At 49.7% G+C, this 25,992-nt stretch overlaps 1 protein-coding gene across 1 annotated transcript in view; it reads right to left on the bottom strand.

Annotated features, from left to right (window-relative positions):
- Nucleotides 1–19,338, bottom strand: part of CTDP1 (CTD phosphatase subunit 1) — an 826,403-nt gene extending 807,065 nt beyond the window's left edge. Inside the window, exon 1 of the mRNA XM_078687575.1 lies at nucleotides 18,769–19,338. Coding sequence (XP_078543701.1) covers nucleotides 18,769–19,034 — 266 coding nt within the window. The 5' untranslated portion in view covers nucleotides 19,035–19,338. The remainder of the gene's footprint in view (nucleotides 1–18,768) is intronic.
- Between the last annotated feature and the right edge of the window lie 6,654 nt (nucleotides 19,339–25,992).

The raw sequence follows: 25,992 nt of genomic DNA, 5'->3' as shown, positions 1-25,992 counted from the left end.
GCGCTCTTCTGCCCCTACTTTCAAAGCTGCCATGACGATGCGACACGGCGGGCAGGGGAGGGGGCGGAGCGGGTAAAACAATAAATAAACACGACGGCTGGACGAGAGAGAAGGGGTGGGGGGAGGAGAAATGCGACACGGCGGGCAGGAGAGGAGGGGGCGGAGCTGGGGGAGGCTGTGAGATGCGCACGCGCTTTTAAGCTCTAAGCGCATGCGCATTGAGCTTAAAAGTCACGGGCACTGCAAGGAATCGCCACGATTCCTTGCAAGTTAGTTAAAGAGTGGTTAAGCCCCCATAGTCTCGCAAGCTCGATGCGCATGCGCATCGACAGGCGAGACCTAAAAATGCAATAAGGGCAGGGAAATCTGGTAAGGCAGCAGGATTGGATGGGTTGCCATTAGAATTACATAATATGTTAGAAGGGGTCCTATTGCCACACTTGACAAAGTTGTTGGCTGAATTTTTTGAAAAGGGAGAAGACATGCCAGCCTCATGGGACAAGCCCTCTGTCACACTAATCCCGAAGCCAGGGAAAGCCTTAAATATATGTGATTCTTATAGGCCTAGCTTTTTAATAAATTGCAATTAGATTGTTGCAAAGATTTTCGCAGAGAGACTTAATGGGGTGGTAGGGGGCCTCCTCCATTTAGATCACAAAGGGTTTGTTAGGGGCGGATGGATTCAGGAACTGACTTTTATCCTAATAGTGGCAGCTGATATAGCTTCCACCTACAAACTACCCCCTAGCAGTTATTACACTGGAAGCTGCTAAAGCTTTCGACCGGGTATACTGGGCATATCTACAGATGATGTTAAAGCCTTAAAATTTGGGTGGAAATTTTTTGTAGAACTCTGGCTAAGATATACAGTAAACTGCAGGCCAGAGTTCTCATAAATGGTAACCTCTCCATGTCTATTAAATAAGAGGGACAAGATAAGGATGCCCACTATCCCCTCTCCTTTTTAATCTGTAGATAGAACTATTGGCAACTAAGATTAGGAAGGAGAGTCACATAGTCCCTTTTGGATATACAGAGTGGTAGAGTAAGGTCGCTTGATTTGCTGACTATTTATTGGTATATACATCACATCTGGAGACCACGATCCCTTTACTAAACGACTTAACCTCACAACCTGGCCGGATAGCGGGGTATTCAGTGAATAGGGAAAAAACTGAGGTCATGGCTTGGAACCTTGAGTCAACTCTTAACGTCAGCAAAAAGGAGATGAGATACTTGGGTATAAAGATCACTCAGAATATTGGGGACCTTCCGAAAACAAATGTTTTTATTGTTATGAAAAAAGTTAGAAAGCTTATGCTAAGCTGGTCTCATCTTCCTTTGACGATCACAGGAAGAATCAACCAGGTGAAGATGATAATCCTTCTGATTTTACATTCCTTTTCCAAATTATCCCATTTTTATTTAAGGCAGAGTGGCTGAAGAAACTGCAGGGTAAAATTAACAGTTGTATATGGAACCCAAAGGACCCGCAGATCGCGTGAAAAAAACTGCGCAGGAAGAAGGAACAAGCATTTGCAATGCAATAGGTCTCGCATTTACGCAAGTTTAAGCTATTGGCATTGTAAATGACAATGCCTTCTATTTATGTTTTTAAAACAAAAACAAAAGTAAAAGGCATTGTTATTTGCCATGTCCATAGCTCAAACTCGCGTGAAAGCGAGACCTATTGCATTGCAAATGCTTGTTTTTTTTAAGTTCCTCTCAAGTTCCTTATTACCTTATTACCCTCTTTGCTCGCCCCTTTGCGGTTTTAAAAACTGTATTATTGCGGAGTTTACTTTTCCAGCTGTATCCACTATAGGCCCCCTCCAGGAGAGAGAAGTCGGATGGCGTGGGATAGATAAAGCAGAAGAAAACTGAACAAAGAAGAAACTCAGCGCAGTCTCAGTAGCTCAGGGGCTCAAGGGAGGGTGGGCAACCCTCTGTTGCACAAGCCGCACAAGACTAACGCCTGCCGCATCCTCGCAGACTAGGTTACCACGGCACTAACTTCACCCCCCGTAGAAATGCTCACTTGCCTCTCCGGTGTGGGTGTCAAGCGGCCTCCGTGACGCTGCAGCTGCCAGCAGCGTCTCTATCCCTCCAAGTGTGGCCCTGAATGCAGCTGTGGCTTGGGGCAACCTCCTTGCTGCAACTTTTTCTTAACGGCCTGGTAGGTCTCGGGACCCAGCAAACAGCCTGCTGTGATCCTCGGCTGCCGAGCATGCTCCACGGCTTACCGCACCAGCTCCACCCCAGTCTCGGAGCTGATACTGATGCCAATGCCACGGCCCGCACTGTTAAACAGAGGTAACAGCGGTAAGAGCGGTAAAAAAGCATGTCTGCCTACTCTGTCAGTACTTCGGCAGCCATGCTTACCGCTCAGCACACGTTGGTCTTGGTCTCAGAGCACCGCCTCACAGCCTTGCAGCTTCAGACTTCAGGGCTTCCTTCCGCTCTAGAGATTGGGTGTCAGTTGTTGTCAATAGTCTAAGCCGTTCGTTTCCCTCACCACTGCAGAGCTTAGTCGAAGTACTGTCAAGGGCAGGCACCTGCAGCACTCTCCCTTGCTTTTCCAGCAGGAGGCGCACCAGCTACAAGCAGGGCACAAGTCCTGAACAAGCATTGGCCGCGCGGCAGTGAAAGTGGCAGCAGGGGTAGGGGGCATGAGCGATTCCCTTTCGTGCGCGTGCGACCATATGGCGCCACCAAATGACGTCGCACGCCCCCGAAAGGAAATCGCCAAGATGTGCACGCGTTGCATTGGAAGCAATGCAACGCGTGGACGTCTTTGCCCCAAAGCTGTGGCGATGGCCACAGGTCTCTGTCTTATGCAACACATGGGCGATGCGTAGGTCGAGACCTAAAAAGAGGGCTAATGTTTGCCAGATCTGACCTACTATGCTTGGTCCTTTCTCTTAAGTAATGGAAAGATGTTATTAACCCAACCAGACAACTCAGATATTGGTAAAATGTTAAGGTGCATGCTGTCAGATATTGTAGGAGAGATGCACGGATTTTCTGTATAAGTTTGGCGACCACAAATACTTTAAGAGAGTGCGCCTTAAAACTTTACAGGGAATGGCGGAACTCTGGTCCAATATTTGAAAGGAGGTAAAACTCACGTATTTTAGTAAGTGGGCACCAATATGGAATTCCCCAGGATCACCTGAATGGACAAGGGATTTGCTGGCTAGTCCGCTCAGGGAGGAAGGGATGCTAGGATGGGGTGATGTGGCGGAAGATGGATATTTGATATCCTGGGATAAGTTGGCCGCAGCGTCCATGAATGAAGTCTCTAAATGTAAATACTTTCAAACAAGGAGCTGGTTTCAGTCTTCAGAGGAGGAGATAGGTTTGTCTAATGACTTGGAAGGTGATCTAATGAGAGAAGCACAGAAGAAGAAGGAAGTGGCGACGTGCTATTGGTCACTTGTAGAATTATCAAACGGTGCCTTCAAACTTCCGACTGACCTGTGGGGGAAGAGCTTGCCGGGGATACAGCTGGAAGACCTATGGCAAGTATCTTAACTTTTTATATTCTACAGTATATCCCGCCAATTTAAGAAGGAACCACATCTTTTGTCTTCATAGAGTGTATTGGACGCCATACAGATTTTTGAAGTTGGGGAAGGGAAGGACGTCAAGATGCATAAAATGTAGCTACGAGAAAGCAGACGATATCCATATGTTCCTGGAGTGCTCTGTGATCCAGAAATTTTGGGAAGATGTAGGTAGCGATATTTCAGGCATACTAGGCACAGAACTCCAGGTAAGCTTACTAGTTGTCTTTTTTGGGGTGTTATTTCTTGGCGCGAAGAAAGATGTAAGAAATTGATCAGCAATTTGTCACCAACTGAATTAGAATGTATAAAAGCTGTTTAGAGTATCACAAGTTTGGTTAGAATTGAGGAAAAGAAAAGGAATAGATTTTAGACCCCTGCTTTAGAACGGCTAGAGTCTAATGAAAAGAGAAGTTAAGGAAAGGGTTTGGTACAATGGTTACGCCTTCTTTTTATGGTCTTCAAATTCCCTTGGAGGATTTGCGCAACAGAGAAAATACGGAAGAACTATAGAAGACACTAAAATCCTTGATGTAAAGAAACAGCTCTGGGAGGTGCTGGATCAGTAGTGACTCAGAGTTTGATTCAAAGGTAAACGAAGATAAATAAATAAATCTTTTTTAAAAAAGGGGGGAGGAGATTTACATCGGAATTAGTGTCCTCTGATCAATGCTTAAAATAGGATTTTTATGGCCAAGAAATCTTCGATTGATTGAGAGCCTAATAAACCCGCAAAGCAACTCAAATCAATTAGCATAAAAATCAAACTTAATATAAGCTTTGTACATTTACTGACCTGTATACATGACACAAATTCAGTACACTAAAGAATGAGAATTGCTTAATTGTTTTGGGGTGAAAATAACAACATGGCATTTTCAGAAGACAAAAGAAGTTTTGCATGCAGTGAAACAGCTTTTAACAATGAAATATAACCTACAGAACACAAGATCATATTATTTTAGACTAGACAAAAAGTTTTATGTAAATAAAAAAACGTTTTACATCAAAATGTTGGCAATATTAGGAAGGGCTGCCAGCCTTAAGAAAACGAACATGTATGTTTGCAGGTGCATTTAACTATCTGGAACCAACGACAGAAGGGGCAACTGCCAGTGGATTGAGTAACAAACTGTGGCAGCAGCTTCAATACGAGTGACAAGCTACCTTATGCTATGTGTGACCAAAGCTGCCACCATGGAAGAGACAACACTGCATTTATTAGGTTGAGGACCGTAGGCTGCGCTTGCGCAGTCTCGGTCCGAGATTTAATGATTATTAGTACGGGGCTTGAACCCGCCCCTCTTCTCCATTGGCTGGCCTCGTGAATGCTGGCCAGCCATTGGAGGAGAGGGGCGTCACTCTGAGCAAACCCGGTCTTTTTGTGATTCGGGGGCGTGTTTTTTGCGTTCTTTCTACCTGTGACTTCATCCGTCACTCAGCAAAAAACACACCCCCGAATCGCAAAAATCTCGGAGCTTTGCGGCAGCCATTTCTGGCCGACAGCGTCCGAAAGATGGTGGTGATTTCTACGGTACAGATTGAAACTAGCTTGCTGCTGTTCAACATTGGCACTGCACAGGTAAATGAATTTAAATCATACTTGACTATTTGTTTAAGATCCATGCAGTGAGCTGGGTTGCTCATTACTCCCCGTTGAGCACTGACTGGATCGGATCGACCCTCTCATTCCTTCGTGCTGGATCCCCTTGATTTGGTCTGTGCTCGCCCTCCCTAAACCGGTCTCTACCCATCCTATAGATTAAAGGTCTTTTTGTACGTGTTAAACACGGGTGCAAAATTAAAATTGCACACTTGTTAATTTAAACAAATGTACTCGTTCGTTCAGTGCAGCTTTAAAGGTACCCTACCTGCCCCAAAGGGCATTCCTTGACCCACTGGCACCTTGTGACGTCGAGTCACGACGCGCACTAGCTGGCTTAAGAGAGGGGTGTCCACTTTGGAGGCGAGGCTGGTAATGTCTTGGTGCAGGTAATTACCGTAGAGAGTATGCCCCGGGCTCTGGTGCAAACATGGAAAACGGGCCCTGCCACTGCTGGGGCGGGAGTAAAATGAGCGATTGTCAGGGTTTAATGCGCAGCTTGGGACCCGGTGCCACTGCACCTGCTGCACCGGTGGTCGCTGCGCCTCGGAGTGATGCCGAGAGGATGAGGCGCAAGAGCCATTGGCTGGGAAACAGGGCTGCGCCATCCCGAGGGGGGTGGGTGTCAGGTCAGCAGAGGTGAGGGGCCGTTTGTAAGCAGGGCAGGTGAGAGATGGTGGTTGCAAGCAGAGTAGGGCAGAGGGGCCGTTTGTAAGCAGGGCAAGTGAGAGATGGTGGTTGTAAGCAGGGTAGGGCAGAGGGGCGGTTTGTAAGCAGGGCAAGTGAGAGATGGTGGTTGTAAGCAGGGTAGCGGAGTGAGGTCCATTGTTGAAGGCAGGGGAGAGGAGGTGGTTGGATGCAGGGGAGATGAGGTGGTTGGAAGCAGAGGAGAGGGGCCGATTATAAGCAGAGCAGGCGAGATAAGGTGGTTAGAAGCAGGGCTGGCAAGAGGCGTCAATTGTTGTAAGCAGGACAGGTGAGAGGATGTGGTTGGAAGCAGGCCAGTGGAGAGGGGCCGATTGTTGTAGGCAGGGGAGAGGAGGTGGTTATAAGCATGGCAGGTGAAAGGGTCAACGTGTAAGCGGGGCAGGTGAGAGGGGAGATTGCTGTAAGCAGGGCAGATGAGAGGGGCGGGATGCAGGAGGAACAGGTAAGAAGGCCGGCGGTACGCAGGGCAGTGGGCCCATTAGGCAAACCCTCCAGGATATCGCGATTTCGCGATTTGCCGCGAAATCGGCACTTTCGTAAAAATGCCGCGATTTTTACAAAAGTGCCCGCGAAATTGGCACTTTTGTTGAAATCGCGGCGTTTTTACAAAAGCCGCCATATCCTGGGGGCCCACTTACATTGTTTATTGGGGCGGGCGGGAAGGACACAAAAGAATAACTTTCCGGGCTTAATGGGGCAGCTTAATGGGGCATTAGCAGCTCACTGTGAAGGGCTTTGAAGTGCCCCTCCCGCGCCTGGCTCCCCGCTGGAGACCCTCCCGGTGACTGGGGCGAGCCCCCGCCCTCTCCCCTGGAGCCGAGGGTCAATATGGGAATGAAAGGCCCTGATGGGCGATCAGGGCGAATGCTAACTGTGCCCCCCCAGGCGCAGTACAGCCATGTCACCGGCGCGCACACAGTCACGCTAGACCATGTGCTGGAAGGGGGTCAAGGACTCTTCTATGTGGGGCGTGTGGAATTTTCATCAGGCGCAGTCATTTCCAGAGGGCTTATGCCAGGCAAACAGAAAAGGTTCACCTTCAGCTATTATCTCTCCGTGTCTTCCATGCGTGGAACACACCATGCCTGCTGACGTTTCTGCCCCTGCGGTAGCTGTTCTGCTCATCCTTGATAAATCCGTGAAGGCAGCAGAATCGGGGGTACAAGCAGCAGGACTGTAGCAAACAAAGCTTTATTCAGGAAGGTGAGGTGCTAATGCTGTGGTCACTCAAACAGGGGCCTCGAGTGGTTGAGGAGCTATTCCCAGCTTAGTGACCCTGTGAAACATACAGATGTGCAAGGCCGACCCGGCCTCTCTGAAGGTTGAAAACAGTGAAATGCCTGGTGCAAAGGACACAATAAGGGATAAGAAGCATTGTTAAATGCTTTCAGTTTCGCCTTTGTGATTAATATTATTTTGGTTGTTGTTGTGAGATTTAGCTTGGTGAGTGTTAGTGTGTCACGTCGTCACTGTGACCACCTCAACTTTTCTATCTTGCAATAACTTCACACTTGAAGTTATTCTATTTATGTTGTCCTTCATAAAAACTCTCACGCAGACTAATTGCCGGCTCGCACCTCTGAAGATAAGGCCTGGAAAACTGACTGAGGCCTGCGAGACGAGTGCCAGGGCCCCTTCTGGAAACGGGAAGAAAGGGAGGGAAGAGAGGGAGAGGAGAGCTGAGGAGGGGAGGGGACAGGATGGGAGGGAGGGAGGAGAAGGAGAGAAGAGAGAGAAGAGTAGAGAGAGGAGAATTGAGGGGAGGGGAGGAGAGGAGGGTAGTGGGAAGGGTAGAGAAGGGGAGGAGAGTACATGAAGCAAGTGGAGCTAAGGAGAGGAGGGGCGGGCTGGGCTGGGGAGGGTGACCGGCAGAGGAGGAGAGGAGAAGAGGGGTAGGGGATGGGAGAGGAGAGGAAAGGAGGAAGGAAGAGAGAAGGTAGGATGGAAAGGCCAAGTACAGAAAGAAGGGCAGGTTGAGCAGAGAATGAAGGGAGAGATGGAGGTTTTAACAAAAAGTAACCCCTAAACCAGAGCTTTACCACTACATTGTGGACATTCATTTCGTGTAACTGTCAAGCTGTAGGAAAAGGGAATTACTTAAACCCACAATCAAGAGTGTTTCTAGGGAGAAATGCTTACATTAGTATACCTACATAGCTTCATGTTGTTAAATAACGAAAAAAACTAAGATATCTGTGTTTGTTGTAGGAAATATGGCCAAATAAAATGCCGCAAAATTGCCGCTAAATTTCCATATTTGTGCCGCTAAATTTCCATTTTTGTGCCACTAAATTTGCTAGTCCATGCCGCTATATCCTGGGGGGTCTGATTAGGGTCGGCAGTAGGTGAGCCGCTGGGTGGCAGAATAGGTGAACATAGGTGGTGGTAGCGGGGCAGATGACACCTGGGAAGTACCCCCAATCCTTCCCTCCTCCCTGTGAGACACTCCGGCGCTGCACCTCACCCAGAACAGGAGGCTGACAGTCTTAAGCAGGGAGAGGCAGCCGCCCCCCGGCCGGTCCGCCATGGCTGGGCCCCCTCCGGACGGTCCTTCTGTCCAAGCCCCGGAGATGCTTCGATGGCCCTCCCTGAACCCTCCGGTGGCGCTTCCCTCCCCGAGTCCCAGCGCACTCCCTGCTCCCTCCCAGTCCTCCTTGCACTGCTTTCGGTTTCAGAAAAGCTCCCAGGCCCGGCCCGCCCTTTAAAGAGGCAGCCGAGGCCTGTGGCGTCGAAGCGGCTTCAGGTGGGTTTACTCTATGGAGGGGTGTAGCCTCCGTCGGTGCAGCAGGTGCAGTGGCACCGGCATCCAGAGGCCTTATTACTGTTGTATTTTACAGTTCAAACGACGGCCGTGGCCCTTTCCCCTCCTTGCCCTACGGTCAGTGACGCACTGGCTAAGCAACTGACTTTTTATTTTGATTTCTTTATTTTTATTTAATGCGATTTTATATAGCGCGAACATTACCCGAAGGTGTCAGAGCGCTTTACATAAGAACCAGTTGCGATACATAAGGACTCAGGATTACGTGCGTTGCATGAAAAATACAAACAGAAACAAAATTGCAAATGTACAAGTTATAGTCACACAAGGAGGAGCATTCAAGGAAGGGATACGAATGGATATACTTTAAGAGTCACATAGGAATGGTAGAGAGTACAAAGGTCTACTGCACATACTAGTGATTAGATTTCAAAGGTCTACTGCATATACTAGTGATTAGAGTTATCTCTATATACATAGGGAAGGGATACGAATGGATATACTCTAAGAGAGAATCTCCACTATCCCTCTAGCCCAAAGTGCTCAGGTAAGTATGTTTGTGTCAGCTATAAAGGCTGTTGACCGTATGGAAGGCAAAATAAAACTACAAAGAAACAGAGTTCCACACGTTTTATTATTCTGTTTGTACGTGACAATAACTTCTTGTTGGAGGGTTACGTTTTGGAATGCGGGAAGTTTATACAAATACATTAACGCCCACCGCTCCATAAATCACCGGTTCTCACGAAAAGGGGGAGGAAACACCCGGCCCTTGTTTAATCCTTGCTTCTCCGATGAAAGCGCGTGCCCTGCTAGGAGCTGAACTTTAACAACCCAGGCTACCGAGCAATGCGAGAGTTAATGGCAGAAGCCGCAGACAGAAGGAGCCCCTGAGATACTTCTGTTAATCCAATGCTAGCTAAACAAGCATTTACAATGCAACGGTTTCGCCTTTGGAAAAGTTAGAGCTATTGGCATTGTAAATGACAAAATTTGTATTTATGTGTTGGTTTTGAAAACAGATAAATAAATGGCATTGTCATTTACATTGCCAATAGCTTAATCTCTCGCAAATGTGAGACCTAGTGTACCCTACGGACGAGCTCAGCAGACAGCAATTACTACCACACACACACACACCTAGAGCCACGCACACACACCCAGAGCCAGCCACACACACACACACACACCCAGAGCCACACACACACACACACACCCAGAGCCACACACACACACACCCAGAGCCACACACACACACACACACACCCAGAGCCACACACACACACACACACACCTGAGCCACACACACACACACCCAGAGCCACACACACACACACCCAGAGCCCCCCACACACACACACACACACCCAGAGCCACACACACACACCCAGAGCCACACACACACACCCAGAGCCACACACACACACCCAGAGCCACACACACACACCCAGAGCCACACACACACACACACACACCCAGAGCCACACTCACACACACACACCCAGAGCCACACCTACCCACCCAGAGCCACACACACACACTCACACCCAGAGCCACACACACACACACACCCAGAGCCACACTCACACACACACACCCAGAGCCACACCTACCCACCCAGAGCCACACACACCCACCCAGAGCCACACACACCCACCCAGAGCCACAGCTATTCGTTTTAGACAACTGTCCAGTGTGCTCATTTTCTGCAACTCTCTACTCCTGAGAGGTTCCACAAGACATAGATGGTTAATGATATTAGAATATCCAAGTGATGTTTTCACTAATGGGTGCCATGTTGTAGCATGCTTGCCAGTGCCCCAAATGCAAGCATGAACCAAGTGCCCCATGCACCTGAGCTAGTGTTAAAGGACAGGCCTCCTCGGGGTGAAGGGACTCCAGTGCCACTGTACCTGCTGCACAAAAGTTAACTATGTTTCTGAACGGGGGTGGTTATTCATATCCAACTTAACAGAACTCATTTTGTTGTCCTGTGTGGACTGAGACTGTGTAGACTCCCTGCTGGGCATCGAGCCTGTGACCTCTTTGTTAAACATTTACTGAGTTCCTTCCACACTTTGCCGCCTGAGAGCCACAATAATATTGTGCGTTCGGGGCCGTTGTATGGCATGAGCGTCAAGCAAGACATTGGCATTTAGTTCTCCGGCTGCCATTTTCTGAGGTGGATCCTTGACTTCCGGTTTGGGAGAACGCCTTCCTTGCAGTCCCTAGCGCTCGCTGAACGTAGGCACTGCCTGGGGAGCGGAGGTAAAACCCATCAACAGCCGGAAAATTGTAAAGCTCACAGCAGGGAAAGAATGACTGCGGAGGAGGGGGATTCTTAAATGCCATGGTTGCATGGGAGTAACAAGTGAACTTGTACTAATAATGCATACTTTTCAGAAAGCGTGGGAAACGAAATCTACACTTGGGCCAAGAATGGAAGAAAATGTTAAACTAGTCAGATTTGTGTTTCTGGTGTTAGCTGTGACTGCGCTGTAATCTGGAGGTCTGTGGTTGGTGTAAAAAATACACGACACCACACAGACTCTCACTAGCAGGCCGAAGTCACTGGTTAAACGACCCCCGTACCTGCTCCAACTCCGGTCAGCGTGAGGTCTTCATCCGAGTTCCGACTCACTTCCAGGCCGTCCGTGCATGTCGAGTATCCGGCCCTCCCAGCGAGACCTTACAGGACCACTAAAATCGCGCAACCCACCCCTTCCAAAGACACTTTGAATATGACCAAAACATGACGGCCAAAAAAAAAAAACATCCGCCCACCGCCGCAATGACGTTCACAGAGGGGCGGAGTGGGAAAAAAATCGCCGGAACGCCCACGAATCGCCTCGGACAATGACGGACGCCTCTCTCTTTCAATGGAAAAGAGAGGCGGGACAAAGCCACATACTGTTCTCAAAAGATTTCGCCTGCGTGAACGCTGCTGCGCAGCGGATCGCCAGGCAAAACCTGAAAAACACTATATGGAACTTGGTACAGAGGCTATGCATTTCCAACAAGCAAATTGTGTGATTTTACAAGTAATCCGGATGAAAACCTACTTCAAGTTCAGCTTTTTTCATTTGCATTGCCAGAGGAGTTAGTGAAATCAATAAGTAGTAAGGGTCAGATTTATGTCGGACTTGCGGCACTTTTGCGCCGCCGTTGCGTCACTTCTGTGACGCAGCGGCGGCGTAAACCCTGCGCCACATTGCGACATACTTACATCATGACGCATCTATGGAGATGCGTCACGGTGCAAGGCCCTGCGCCACATGAAACCTGCGTCAGGTTTCATGTGGGTGTTTCCACGCAGAGGGGGGGCGTTCCGTCGCAGGAACGCCCCTGAAAAGTGACTCAGTGAAATCTACAAGATTTCACTGAGTCACTTTCCCAACGCTGATGCGTCAAAACCCTGCGCCTGCTTGAAGCAGGTGTAAGGCTTGACGCACCACGTTAGAGATAGGGCAAGTTGGAACAGTGCTGGAGTTGCGTGCAGCACGCAGCACAACTTCAGCACTGCGCCAACTTCACGGCCTAGATGCGACACGCATCTGTTCATTCCTGCGCCATGGTGCGCCGCATTGTAAATGCGGCGCATCATGGGTGGCGCAGGGATGAACTTGAGTGCCGTATCTTTCCTGGCGCATCTCTGCTGATTTGCAGAGATGCGTCAGGCAACGTAAATCTGCCCCTTAATGTATACTCGGAAGTAAATGTAAATAGCCCAGAGAACATTTCCTACTTTTTAGTGTGAATAGACCACTAGATGTTCTACTGTTCAATAAGTGCCCGGAGCTAATCAGTATCTTGGCACGAAGGAGAAGTGGCAAATTATTCGAATATTTCATCACTGAAATTTACAGATTGCAGAAAATACGACAATTCTAGAACGCCGTTATAAAGAGTTCAGCCTTTTGGTTGGCTTTGGACTTCTGTTAACAAATATTAAGCACTGTACAGGAAGGATTAAGCCAAAATGTGTCCTTATTTTCAACACAAAATTTACTTTTTGCTTCACAATAAATGGCCTGCATTGGTAGAAAAAAAATTATGTGGTTTGAAATACTGAAATGCTAAAACTTCTTTAAGAAGCATGGACAGAAGTTCATCTGAACCTGTCTGTGCTCTCGTAGTTCTGGCGTTTAGCTGATCCCAATTGCATTCTTAGTGTGTTCCACACCACTTTACAAGATACATATCCGGGGCTGTCAATTTTTAAGCAAGGTGCTCTGATGTCCTCTTCCCTTCTCCAAAAGTACACCTTATCACAAAACAAATGCTCACTGGAGATTGAAGGGTCCTTTGCGGTCGAGTGTTTCATTGTGATAACAGCTTCCACTCGCCAGGTGATTTCCTCCACACATAGTTATGTGCAGGATACCAGAGTTTGTCCTTGGAAAACTAAACGTGTTGCCAGCTTGCAGAAAGTAAAGTAAAAAGTCCACATTTGTAAAGCGCACAATCACCCGTAAGGGTCTCTAGGCGCTGGGGGCCGTCGGGAAGATTAAGCGAGCTATTGCCCAGAGTCACATGGTGCTGGGCTGACCTGCCGCCGGAGCCGGGGATCGAACCGTGATCCCCAGATTCCAGCGTCAGTCGCCCTGGCCGCGGCGCCACACCTCTTCCACTAGAAAGGCTAGGCTAGTTAAAATATCGATGTGTTTATGCCATGGCTAATGCTGGAGAAACAGAGTTTATTGAAAAATCTGGTGTGCATTAAACATCTGCAGTGTTATCGCTTACCATCTGCCTTTTTAACTGACAGAAATGATGTAAACCATTCTGCAGCTCAGTTACGAGGAGCCGCTCAACACATGGCAAGGAAACAATTATGTGCATCTTCTCAACTCAAAACATAACACTTTCTCTTTTTCAGAATGTATGCATAAATTTTTTTGACACATTTTGTTATTGTGTGTGGTTTTTGAGCTTAGAGTGTCCTCATTTCCCAGGACTGTCGCCTCCGTGGGACGGGAGGGGGATCATCCATACCCTGAGGAGCAGCCCGGCTAGTCTGGTATACTGGAAGAGGGTGGTGATGGAACTGAGTCGGGTGGAGGGTGAAACCATTCCACTCGATCTGAAGTGCATCCTGTTGGGACTGTCGAGTGATGTTGAGATTCCAAGGGCGCAACTTCTCTTCTACAATTTAACGTTACAACGATTTAGAAAGTGAAAATGAAAACAAGTGGAATTGGACCCTGACCTTGTATTCCTGACCTTGAGGTTTCGATTTTAGAAATTGCCTTACCTTTATTATCCATTCGGATTGTCTTGGGTCACAGCTTTGTTTTAATTGAAAAAGGCTCCTGTGTTGCGTGGGCGAGTGTGTGATCAGGCAACCTGCAGTACGTTATCTCATTACAGAGTACGACGTTCTCCACATTTCCTTTTCACTGGATCGTGCTAAGTTTTCGGATAATAAAAAACGTGTTCCAAAATTAGCATGAAACACTACGCAGACTGACTGCAACTGTCATTTGTAAAGAAGGCGACCCTGTACTGTACTCCCTGTTTACTCACGGTCATGTTCACACTTCTCAAGCAGGACGTCCTGCGGGGCACAGACTTGCTCCGTTTGGTTGTGGAGAGACGAGACGGTCTCGATGCACCGCTAATGAGAATAGACCCCTCCAGACAGCTGCAGGGTCACGCGCACACACGCAGAGCAGAGGCAAGGCGCTCACTCAAAAAGTCATTAGGTGTGCACTGATTAAAGCCAAAAAAATGAAAATGCTATTAATCGCCGCATACAGATCAGAGAACAAGCAACTGGAGAAATTAGCGCAGCACGGAGGAGGAAAGCCATGAATTAACGGGGTTCTATATGCAAACACGCTTCTCTTCCACTCTAGCCAATCACCTACAAAGTTATAGGATGGGTCCGTAATTTTATTTTCTGTCGAAATATATGTGTGAACGTTTTCAGTAATCACATGACGTCATCTAACACAGACACAAGTTACTGCAAGCAAACTCGTTTTAAGGACATCACACGTTCGCGCATAATAAGCCTGCCTGACAAACAATATTTGCACTCTTGAGTCGTTACATTTCCAAGAAAATTCTTGCAAGAGCAGGCATGTCTGCAGTTGTGGATAAAAGCAGAACACGTCCATTATGAAAGCTTTGAATGGTGTTTCATTTAAAAATGGAAGCACCTTCTTCAGTTTTGTTCGGGTGTTGGGCTGACTCATTTGCAAAAACAAGTGTGATTCCTTCTGAATGAAGAAAAACTCAGAGGCTTGGATGGGATGGCGATCAAAGCAAGCTCGAATTAGTCATATATATCTGATACAGCTAATGCCGTGGCCTGATAAAGTCAAGGCTATTTCAAGGAGCTAAAAGGCTAAAAAAAACAAGTCAGGTCCCGGCCGCGCTGTGATTGGCTGACGTAACGGGGGTGTCCCGGGCCGGCAGCCAATCACAGCGCGGCCCGGGAATGACGTCACGGGGGTGTCCCGGGCCGGCAGCCAATCGCAGCGCGGCCCGGGACAAAGGGGCGGGGCTTAAAAAAAGCACCAGAAACGCCCCCGAATCGCGTTTGAGAGAAAGCGCGATTGACAGCCTCTGTCTCCCAATGGCTAGCCTCCATTTATGGAGCTAGCCAATTGGAAACAGAGGCGGTCCGAACCTCACTACTAAAAACAAAAGATTTCGATCTGGGAGGGGCTTCGCCCCTCGCCAAGTCGAAACCTAAAAACGGAGATTATTTTCTGCCACATTTGCAAAATGTCCAGTTAATAGATCTAAAATGTGATCGAGAATTATATTAAAACTCTTCCGTTCTGTGGGATAGAAGAGTAGAGCCACTTTTGATATGTTTTCGTGCATTTAATTTGTATAACAGCGGAGCACCCTAAGACAATATTTGTACTACAGCAGAGGTACACTGACAACAGATTTATAGGTGAGTGTCTGTGTATCGAAAGGTTTGATGGCAGTAATTAGGATGTGATGGAAAGAGGCGTGGGGAACGTAGATGGTATAATACTTGACAACACTATAGCTTATTACATGTTCAGTTACACAGTTGTATATTTGAACAAAATCACACTTTTCGGTCAGATGCTGGGATTATCACCCATTTCTTGGGGTCTCAAGCTCCACCATTTAGTCACTGGAACACATTCACATCAAGGCAGTCTAGCAGTGGTGAGCAAGACCCGGCTGGCAGATGTGTCGGGGGAAGCACTCGCCTGTCTTCAGATCTGGTGAGTCAGGGAACAGTGGAGGGTGGTAGTTTTTTAGTTTTCTATTACATGCTCCTTTGTACTCCCTCATAAAGGCACTTTTGCCTATTTTTCCTTTCCATACTGCACCCCCATCTCTGCTCATTCGCATAGCTCTTAAATGTTCCTGTTCCCCTCTTTCTCTAAGCCAGGGCCGCAGCTTTCAATGGTACAGCAGGTGCAGTGGCACCGGGGCCCAGGGACCCACTGAACCTTGCCATATTTTATTCGTCAGCCAGTGTTCGGGGGTCAATTTTCTTTGCTTGCTCTAGGGCCCATGGTATGTTTGCTACTCCACTGCTCCAGGTCACGTTGCTTGTGCTTGCTGTCCTGCCCCCTCGTTGGTCGTGCTTGCTCCCCCTCGTTGCTTGTGCTTGCTGTCCTGCCCCCTCGTTGCTCGTGCTTGCTGTCCTGCCCCCTCGTTGCTTGTGCTTGCTGTCCTGCCCCCTCGTTGCTTGTGCTTGCTGTCCTGCCCCCCCCTCGTTGCTTGTGCTTGCTCTCCTGCCCCCCCCCTCGTTGCTTGTGCTTGCTCTCCTGCCCCCCCCTCGTTGCTTGTGCTTGCTCTCCTGCCCCCCCTTGTTGCTCGTGCTTGCTCTCCTGCCCCCCCTCGTTGCTTGGGCTTGCTGTCCTGCCCCCCCTCGTTCCTTGTGCTTGCTCCCCTATGCAAACGATTAAGCTATTGGCAATGTAAATGACAATGCCATTTATGATTTTAAAAAAAAATGTCATGAGCGATGCCAATAGCTCTACCTTTAATAATGCCGAGACCATTGTATTGTAAATGCTTGTTTTTAGTTATCCTTCCAAGTTGGCGCACGCCATTTAGATAGACAAATAATATGAAATTAAACTTGTGTGTAAAAATTCAATCAAAGTAGCACAAAAGTAATTTTTGTACGGCATAGTCACCAGACAGCAAATGCCAACTGCTAACGGGCTCTGGCAAAAAAAAAAGTACGACCACGGGTTGGAAAGCAACCTGGAGTGAACAAGGAGCAACTACACTGCTTGAGGATAAGCCAGGTCTGGGGGAGGAACAATAAATATTAAAAGAAAAGTCGGAGCAGCAATAGACCAGCCAGGGGATTGTGGGGCGGAGAGCAACATGGAATGCATGCTGGATGCAAGCATTTGGTAAGGAAGAAGCAGAACAAACAAGGGATAGCAATGGAAAGCGTGCCCTCTCGTTGAGTGTTGAAAGAAAATAAGAAAGTAGCTTCCAGAAAAAGAACAGTGGAAGAGTACAAGTCATTCATCAACAGGATAGTAAACAGAAAATACTGAGGGCCACTGGAATTATGCAATTGAGCGGCTTCTGCGTTTTCTCACATAATTATGGATTTGTCGCATTTGCCATATAATTCATCGGCTGGATAATCTGCAGATTTCAACAACAAAAAACGTTTCTAGCTCAAAAGGTTTCAAAGTTATTAAAACACAGCAACACATGTTGCCGCACACTGAGAGGCTCTTTGTTAAGCCTGACTGGTCACCATTCTATTGCTTATTGCTATATTTACATATTAGACCAGTGTTAGTGAGGCGCAACCTATACACAATATCAAAAGGTGTAAAATTTAGATAACACAGTGTCACAGAAAGTGATGCATTATGCCGGTAAATTTGCTTTTTCTTGCTGCATAAATTAGTGAACTCTGCTGCATATTTTGGCTCTCCCCTACGGCATGATTCCAGTGACCCCGGCTAAACTCCCTGAGAGAGACAAACACAAGAGGAAGGCAAGTCATTATATAACAAGCAAATAAATTAGTGTGACAAAGCCAACCAATGGTAAGCAATGAGCAGGCTCTAAGGGCACTAAGTTTTTTGTACGATCTACCAGAGGCTTATAGATAGCTAAAAGCTAGTTTTACTGCAAATGTACACTAATCTAATCTAGGCGTAAAATCAAAGCTCTCTAGATGCAACTGGACAAAAAAAACAATACTAGAAGAAGAAGCTGTACACTGCATGTTGCACACTTTGACCTGTACTGGACATCATGTGCATCTAAACTGCACTTAGCCGTGACTACACAATGCACATCAAATGTGCCCTTCTATCAAATACACTTGCCTTTATGCATTACTGTTGGTTTCGGAGCCCTGGTGGCTAATATTTGCCTGCATGGGTGCTCGTCTAATGGACTTGGTTAAAAAGTGTTGTCTATACATCTAAAAACAAAACATAAGATTTTGCTCGATTTCTTTTCAGTAGGGTAAACCTATTTGGAACGAGGGCCCTTGTCATGAAAGCCCTTGCTTTTTTGCAAACAGTTCTTGCAATAGGGCAAAAATAGACCACATTTATAAAGTGAAAGGTAAACCTTAAGTTTCAGAACACAAATCATTGGGTAAAACCTACGAACAGTCATGTTCATATATATATATATAAAATATATATATATATATAAAAATGTCACACATGACACTTGGCAACTTGATGCGATGTGTGATTTACAGCAGGCGATGGCAATGTTAATCGTTTAACAACGCTGAAGCACCAAAGATCCTAAGACCCAAGTCGGGTGAGACTTTAATCATCCAATAACAATTTCTATCTTATCAAGCTCGCACGTCCAAAAGTGCAAGTGCAAAAGAGTACCTACACTCGGAGTCAATTTACAAACTTGGAAAGAATACAACAGATCTCAACTGACATGAGAATAGACAACCCACACACGTTTATCATAAAGGTGCAATTAGCTGTTTCCCAAACAGGAACTTCAAAAACCGACCCATACCACAGACAGCAACACTAACTAACACTGTACATAAAGTTTCAGTCCACCACACTGCATACTGGGATCTGTCACTCCCCACATTGCATGCTGGGAAGGACACGCGGTTCCTGCAGGCCCCGCGGATCTGCGGCTGTCAGTAAGCTCACACTCACCCAGGGGGAACCACTTGGCCGGGCTGCGCGCACAGCTCCAACACAACTCCGGCCCGGTCCGACTTGACTTTCCGTTCAGCGGCGACTCGAGGGGGCTCCTCGCTTCTCCGGTTGCTAGTGTCCGCAGGGATAGTACGACAAACGGCAAGGACTGAGCCCAGCTGCACTGCGGCACCAGTGGTGACCTTCCACTCCAGCAGCCGCAGGGGCCGCTGCCCCGGGCAGCGCACCTCGCATGGAGCCCGCGGGGCCCCAGGGGGCTCCATGTTGTGGGCGGGGACGCGCAGGACCTGGGGGGCGTGTCGGACGCGCGCAGAGTTAAGTTTGGGGGCGCACTTGCTTAGTTCAGCGCGTGGGAGGGGTGAAGGAGAGCGGCGGGGACCTCCCCCCGTCTCCGGAGTCTCGTTCCCCCCCGCGGAGCCCAGCCTTAGACTCAGCACTCGCGGGAGCGCGCGCGCCACGGGCCACCATTTAAAGAGACAGTAGCGCGGGAGCTAGAAGTTGCTCTTCCGCGCGCGCACACCCCCCTTTCCAACAGCGGAACGTGAGCTAGGGGTGCAAGCGTCGAAAGCGAAGAAGGCCTAAAGCGCCACTTAGTTTTGGTGAACAAGTCGGACATATTGAAAGGGTTCATTAAAAAAATGAGAATATTAAGGGAAACGGAAACGCATTAAATCACTTTTTTCCAATGCAGAGAACTTTTTCATAGTTTCAACAGTATCAAGAATCCGAGTTTCATATCAATTAAAATTGTATGTTGTCGTTTTTTTTAACTTATAGATAAAAATAAACTAGCAATTTAATTTATTTCAGTAGTTATCTTTATTCTCTTTGAGCAGTGTACATCTTTCGGAAGCCTTAACACTCAAACTGGAATTAATGACCTACAGATTATCTGTCGGCTGTAGGCTGTTTACTGTTAGTCTTATTTCTATTGCGCTGGTCGGAAGGTTGTCTTTTTCCCGCTCGAGCTCGGGAAAATTATTTGCCTGAAAGTGATACTGCGCATGCTCCGGCTTCCGGGAACAACAAGATCTGACGCAATAGCCTATCAACAGTGAGAACCGAAGCGCCGCGGGACAGAGTGGGCGGGGTTAACCAGACGATTAACCGTCACGTGAGGAGAGGACGACTAGGAAGACTGACATTTAGTGGGTGGAACTTTATTTTGAAAAGTTGAAGTAGGAGGAGGTTATGTATGTTGTCTCATTAATTGGTGGTGCCCGCGAGATGGTAGAAGAGTCATAAAACCGCTGCCCAAGAACAACATAGTATCGGGTTTTTTTTGTAACACTTGTGAGTAAGGAGGACTTAGATTTTTGACTATTGAGCGAACATCAGTTGTTGACTGTCCTCAACATGGACGATTGTTGCTATAGCGTGACGGAAGATAATGGCCTCCTTTGGAAAATATTTTGTCACGTGACACTGAACCCCGAGGGTAAAGCTCTGGTTTGACGTTTCGAGTTTGTTAGTGTTGTGACAGCTTGCGTTACTCATTTGCTGTTGCGATTGCCTTTTAATACGGCGTTTGTTTGCTTCGGGGAGGACGGTGGAAGGCGGTTTCTGGTGTGCAAGTGGGAGTTGTTTCCTGTAGCATTCAATGTAGGACTTCTTTTTTTTGTGTGCAGATTTATATAACGAACTCGACCCGAAGTTTTTGGAGCACTTTACATGAACACCAGTTACGTTACACAAGAAGGACACATTCATTTTTTGTTAGGCATGGGGAGATTAAGTGATTTGCCATGAACTACAGGATGTGGAGTCCATTCTTATTATTCCCTCAGTGCAGTACTGAAATATATGCGATGGAGCCAACTTTTTGATCTGACAGCCTTTCTTGAGCGGTATGCTGGACCCCAGTGAACCCTTTGTATTTAGTAGTGTGTATAAACTGATCCAACGGAAGCAGTGTACATTTTGTAATCATTCACAATATCCATGATGTTTCAATGATCAGGAACTTTCCATAACTAAGAGTTTGGGCCTCTAGAAACTCAGTTACCACTTACAGTATCTGGTCCTCTGATAGATATTTGGTAGAGCTAATAGGGGCATGATATTAAGAGACATGTGCTATTTCCTTCTTGAGGACCTATAATAAAGAAAAAGCCTGACAACATAAGTCACTATAGGCTACCATTGTGACCAAGGAATCTTACCTGCTGGTCAGGCGCTCGCTCACCTCTGGGGCCCAAACGCTGTGGTCTCGCCGCACCGCATAGCTCCATCTCGCGGCCCGCGGCTGGAGACTACAGCTCCCAGGGAGCCTTGCGCCCACTTCCTGCTGCCTGACGCTGCGCGCCCAGAGGTGCTACATAAACAGGACGCTCCCTCGGTGGAGCGGGGGCTACCATTGTGACCAAGGAATCTTACCTGCTGGACAGGCGCTCGCTCACCTCTGGGGACCCAAACGCTGTGGTCTCGCCGCATAGCTCCATCTCGCGACCCGCGGCTGGAGACTACAGCTCCCAGGGAGCCTTGCGCCCACTTCCTGCTGCCTGACGCTGCGCGCCCGGAGGTGCTACATAAACAGGACGCTCCCTCGGTGGAGCGGGGGGCTACCATTGTGACCAAGGAATCTTACCTGCTGGACAGGCGCTCGCTAACCTCTGGGGCCCAAACGCTGTGGTCTCGCCGCGCTGCATAGCTCCATCTCGCGGCCCGCAGCTGGAGACTACAGCTCCCAGGGAGCCTTGCGCCCACTTCCTGCCACTTCCTGCTGCCTGACGCTGGGCGCCCGGAGGCGCTACATAAACAGGACGCTCCCTCGGTGGAGCGGGGGGCTACCATTGTGACTAAGGAATCTTACCTGCTGGACAGGCGCTCGCTCACCTCTGGGGCCCAAACGCTGTGGTCTCGCCGCGCCGCATAGCTCCATCTCGCGGCCCGCGGCTGGAGACTACAGCTCCCAGGGAGCCTTGCGCCCACTTCCTGCTGCCTGACGCTGCGCGCCCGGAGGTGCTACAGAAACAGGACGCTCCCTCGGTGGAGCAGGGGGCTACCATTGTGACCAAGGAATCTTACCTGCTGGACAGGCGCTCGTTCACCTCTGGGGCCCAAACGCTGTGGTCTCGCCGCGCCGCATAGCTCCATCTCGCGGCCCGCGGCTGGAGACTACAGCTCCCAGGGAGCCTTGTGCCCACTTCCTGCCACTTCCTGCTGCCTGACGCTGCGCGCCCGGAGGCGCTACATAAACAGGACGCTCCCTCGGTGGAGTGGGGGGCTACCATTGTGACCAAGGAATCTTACCTGCTGGACAGGCGCTCGCTCACCTCTGGGGCCCAAACGCTGTGGTCTCGCTGCGCCGCATAGCTCCATCTCGCGGCCCGCGGCTGGAGACTACAGCTCCCAGGGAGCCTTGCGCCCACTTCCTGCCACTTCCTGCTGCCTGACGCTGCGCGCCCGGAGGCCCTACATAAACAGGACGCTCCCTCGGTGGAGCGGGGGGCTACCATTGTGACCAAGGAATCTTACCTGCTGGACAGGCGCTCACTCACCTCTGGGGCCCAAACGCTGTGGTCTCGCCGCGCCGCATAGCTCCATCTCGCGGCCCGCAGCTGGAGACTACAGCTCCCAGGGAGCCTTGCGCCCACTTCCTGCTGCCTGACGCTGCGCGCCCGGAGGCGCTACATAAACAGGACGCTCCCTCGGTGGAGCGGGGGGCTACCATTGTGACCAAGGAATCTTACCTGCTGGACAGGCGCTCGCTCACCTCTGGGGCCCAAACGCTGTGGTCTCGCCGCGCTGCATAGCTCCATCTCGCGGCCCGCAGCTGGAGACTACAGCTCCCAGGGAGCCTTGCGCCCACTTCCTGCTACCTGACGCTGCGCGCCCGGAGGCGCTACATAAACAGGACGCTCCCTCCGCGTCGCGGGACGCGCGCGGGCAGAGGCCGGGCCGTCTGTGGCCGTCCGGGGACGACCAGGGACGGGACGGGCTACCCCCCTTGGTTCTGCTGAAAGGTACTGTAGCATCCGCCTGTCATATATCAGAAGTACATATTCAAAAAGAGACTGGGGGACTGGTGAAAACAAAAAGACTAGAAAAAGAACACTGAAAATTGCCAGGTGTGAAGGTGGACATATCAATGCAATTGTATTTACTACCTCGGTCTTAATTGTTTTGTGTATAATAGGAAGAGGGAAGGAACTATCTATATCGTAATTTGAAATCTGTTGGAAACCGGCTATTTCGGGTAGGCTAAGGCTGATGCCAAAGCCAGGCCGAAACCACTATTCCAGTCAGGGCAAGGAAGTCACACGCCAAGATAACCCCTGCTCGCCCTCTAGGTAGCATGGCGCGGGCAGTCTAGGCTAAACTCGGAGGCGATGTGTAAAGCATTTGCGTCAGCGCACGACAGCAACAACATTCTAGGCACACCACAAAAGAGACTCCACACAAGGTTATATTAAAATAACTTTTGTATTGTCAAAACATATCAGATAGAAATCACCCATATACATTGTGCCAACTGGCACGGCCATATTCACAAGGGATTATTTACAAGACAGGGCCACATGGGCCACTGTCTGAATCAACACTTTGCAGATATAGAAATACTTGTCAGAAATTAGAATAAAAGTATATAAACTTCACTGTAACACAAAGTAACAGTTATAGGTCACATCCAGTCACTACTGGGAACAGGTAAGTACCTCCTACGCAACCCTAAACCCCTTAGGAGACTGTCACGCAGGGGACCAGGACCTCACTAGGACCACCTGTACTAAAAAGAACAACCACCTAAGTATCACACAGCATTTAGGGGTCTAAGAAAGAAAGCACGGAACCCATGATGTATGAAACACATTCAGAGGAGTAGTAAAGGTAAACCACCTAAGTATCACACAGCATTTAGGGGTCTAAGAGAGAACACATTACCCATGATGCATAGATATACATTCAGAGGAGTAGTAAAGAGAAACACATAATGTATAAACCTACACATTCAGCGGTGTTAAGAATAAAGCACATGATGCAATAAAATTACATTCAGAGGTACCAGAATAATACAGTAGCGCAATAGTCACATGATGTCTAAAAACATTCAGAGGTGCAGGAATAAGACATGATGCAAGAAATCACATTCAGAGGTGCAAGAACCATACAATTGCGCAAAACCTACATAAGCCACCACTTGTGGCAGTCCCTAGGCCAACTGGCCTTGTTGGGGCTAGAACGCCCTGAGTCTCAATGTCAGGGGCCTAAACGATGCAGGGGCCCACTACTTGCTGGGCCCCTGGGAACACTCACAAGGGCCTAAACGTTGCAGCTGGCACTAAGTGCTGGGTAGCCCGGGCACCTCTGTGCCAATTCTATCCCTCTCAGGGACTCCTTCTCCATCTTGCGCCTAAACGGTGCAGCTGCCCACTAATTGCTGGGCCGCTGGAGAATCATCAAAACTGCGCCAGGGCCCTCACTGGCCCTCAGGCGCAAACTGCGCCACGCTGGAGCCTCACAGGCTCTACACACATCTACGTCCACGTTGGAGCCACACAGGCTCTGGCATTACTCGTGCCCAACGTTGGAGCCACACAGGCTCTGGGCATCACATGCCCCACATGTAGCCACACAGGCTCTGCACCCACGGCGGGGCGACCCACTGCCATTCGGGGCCGCCCTTTCTCAGTGCCTCGAAGCGGCACCAACATGCAGCAGTGCGGGCCCTCAAGAACCCCTCGCGGGCCCTGTAATCACGGTGGGGCGACCCACTGCCATTCGGGGCCGCCCTTCTCCTCAGTGCCTCGGCCGGCACCACACGGAGCTATCTCCCCCCCCCCCCCGCAGCCCTTCACTCACCGGGGCTTCTGTGCGGCGGGGGCGGGCTTCGGCGGCATCTGCGGAGCTCCTGCTCCACGCAGACTCTCCTCGCTTTGCCCGGTCCCCCGTCTCGGGACCGGGACCCAGGGTGGAGCCAGCAAGGCTCCCGGCAGCAGTCCCTTCTCGCGGGGGTGAAGGCGGGGCTCTCCCGACCACATGGGAGCCTCGCTACTCCCGCGCCGGACTTCTCCCTCTCTGCAGGGCTCCCTCGGCACACGGGGGCCCTGCCAACCGGCCGCCTCTTCTCCTCGGGGCTCCCTCAGCCGAGAGGAGCCCCGCGAACGGCCGCCATCTTCCGCGCCTTCTCCTTTCTCGGGGCCGCCTCGACCAGCCAATCCCGTCGCGGCCCCGATGACGAGTCTCCTCTCCTCCTCCAATCACGGCCCGACAGGGGCCATGACGCTGCGCTGCACGGGCCTATCCCGTCGCGGCGTTGGTGAGGGGGCTCGGCTCTCTCAGCCAATGAGAGCGCGGCGCCTTCGGTTCTGCAGGCGCTTCCAAGCCCGGGCGGCGGCGGTGACTGGGAGGCAAATGCCGGGGGCACCGGCCAAAGCCCACCAAGCGCCCCCCAGCGCTAGGACACAATAAAGCGCTCCTAAGCGCTATGGCCAAGGATAAAGCGCTCCTACGTGCTAGGGGGAAATCAAGCGCTCCAAAGCGCTAGAAAACAGGCAGAGCGCTCAGGGGGAAGCTCAGCGCCTCCGAGGCGCTAGAAACACAGTTCCAGCGCTCTCCCCATGAAAATGCAGCTCCTCCATGCTGCAACGGTCCCAGAGCTTCCCAGGGGTAAAGCCAAGTCCAGGCAGGGCAGAGGGGTCCCCCAGGAGTCCAGGCATCCAGGGGCTGGGCAGCGCCCACCCCTGCTAGATTCAAGTCCAGAGAACAAGAACAAATTGGAAGGGAACACAGTCCCTTCTTATACACAGAAAAGGCTTTGAAGTCTTTGTGTAAGCGAGCCCTAAGCCCTGGGTGTATCTGGTTTCCCTCTCCTGTCAGTCTCAGGTCAGAGGTGACAGTGGGTTATCAGGAGGGAGAGCCATCAAGGGTGGGCCCACAGGCACAGCCTGGCTCCACCAGATGCTCTTTCCACTCCTCCCTAACAGCAGATGGGGGCCTTTCATCTACGGCTGACTCAGACCCCCTCCTCCAGGGCCTGGCAGACCCCATCCTACTCAAACAGACAGTCCATCCACCAGCAGGCCCAGGCTCATCAGCCAATCACATGCCAGCAGACTCACTACACAATTATGCCAACTTCTAAAAGTGGCGCTTCTAGACTAGACACAGCCATGCCGCATACACCATTCTGCAGCATTCATTCTCACAAGTTCATACATATCAAACTCGCCCCTGCACTCCCCACGCATCAGGAATCTACCATGGGCACACATATTCCCC

Source organism: Lissotriton helveticus, chromosome 4_1 (assembly GCF_964261635.1).
Source record: "Lissotriton helveticus chromosome 4_1, aLisHel1.1, whole genome shotgun sequence".
Classification (NCBI taxonomy): Eukaryota; Metazoa; Chordata; class Amphibia; order Caudata; family Salamandridae; genus Lissotriton; species Lissotriton helveticus.
This window is presented reverse-complemented; position numbering and strand designations above follow the sequence as displayed.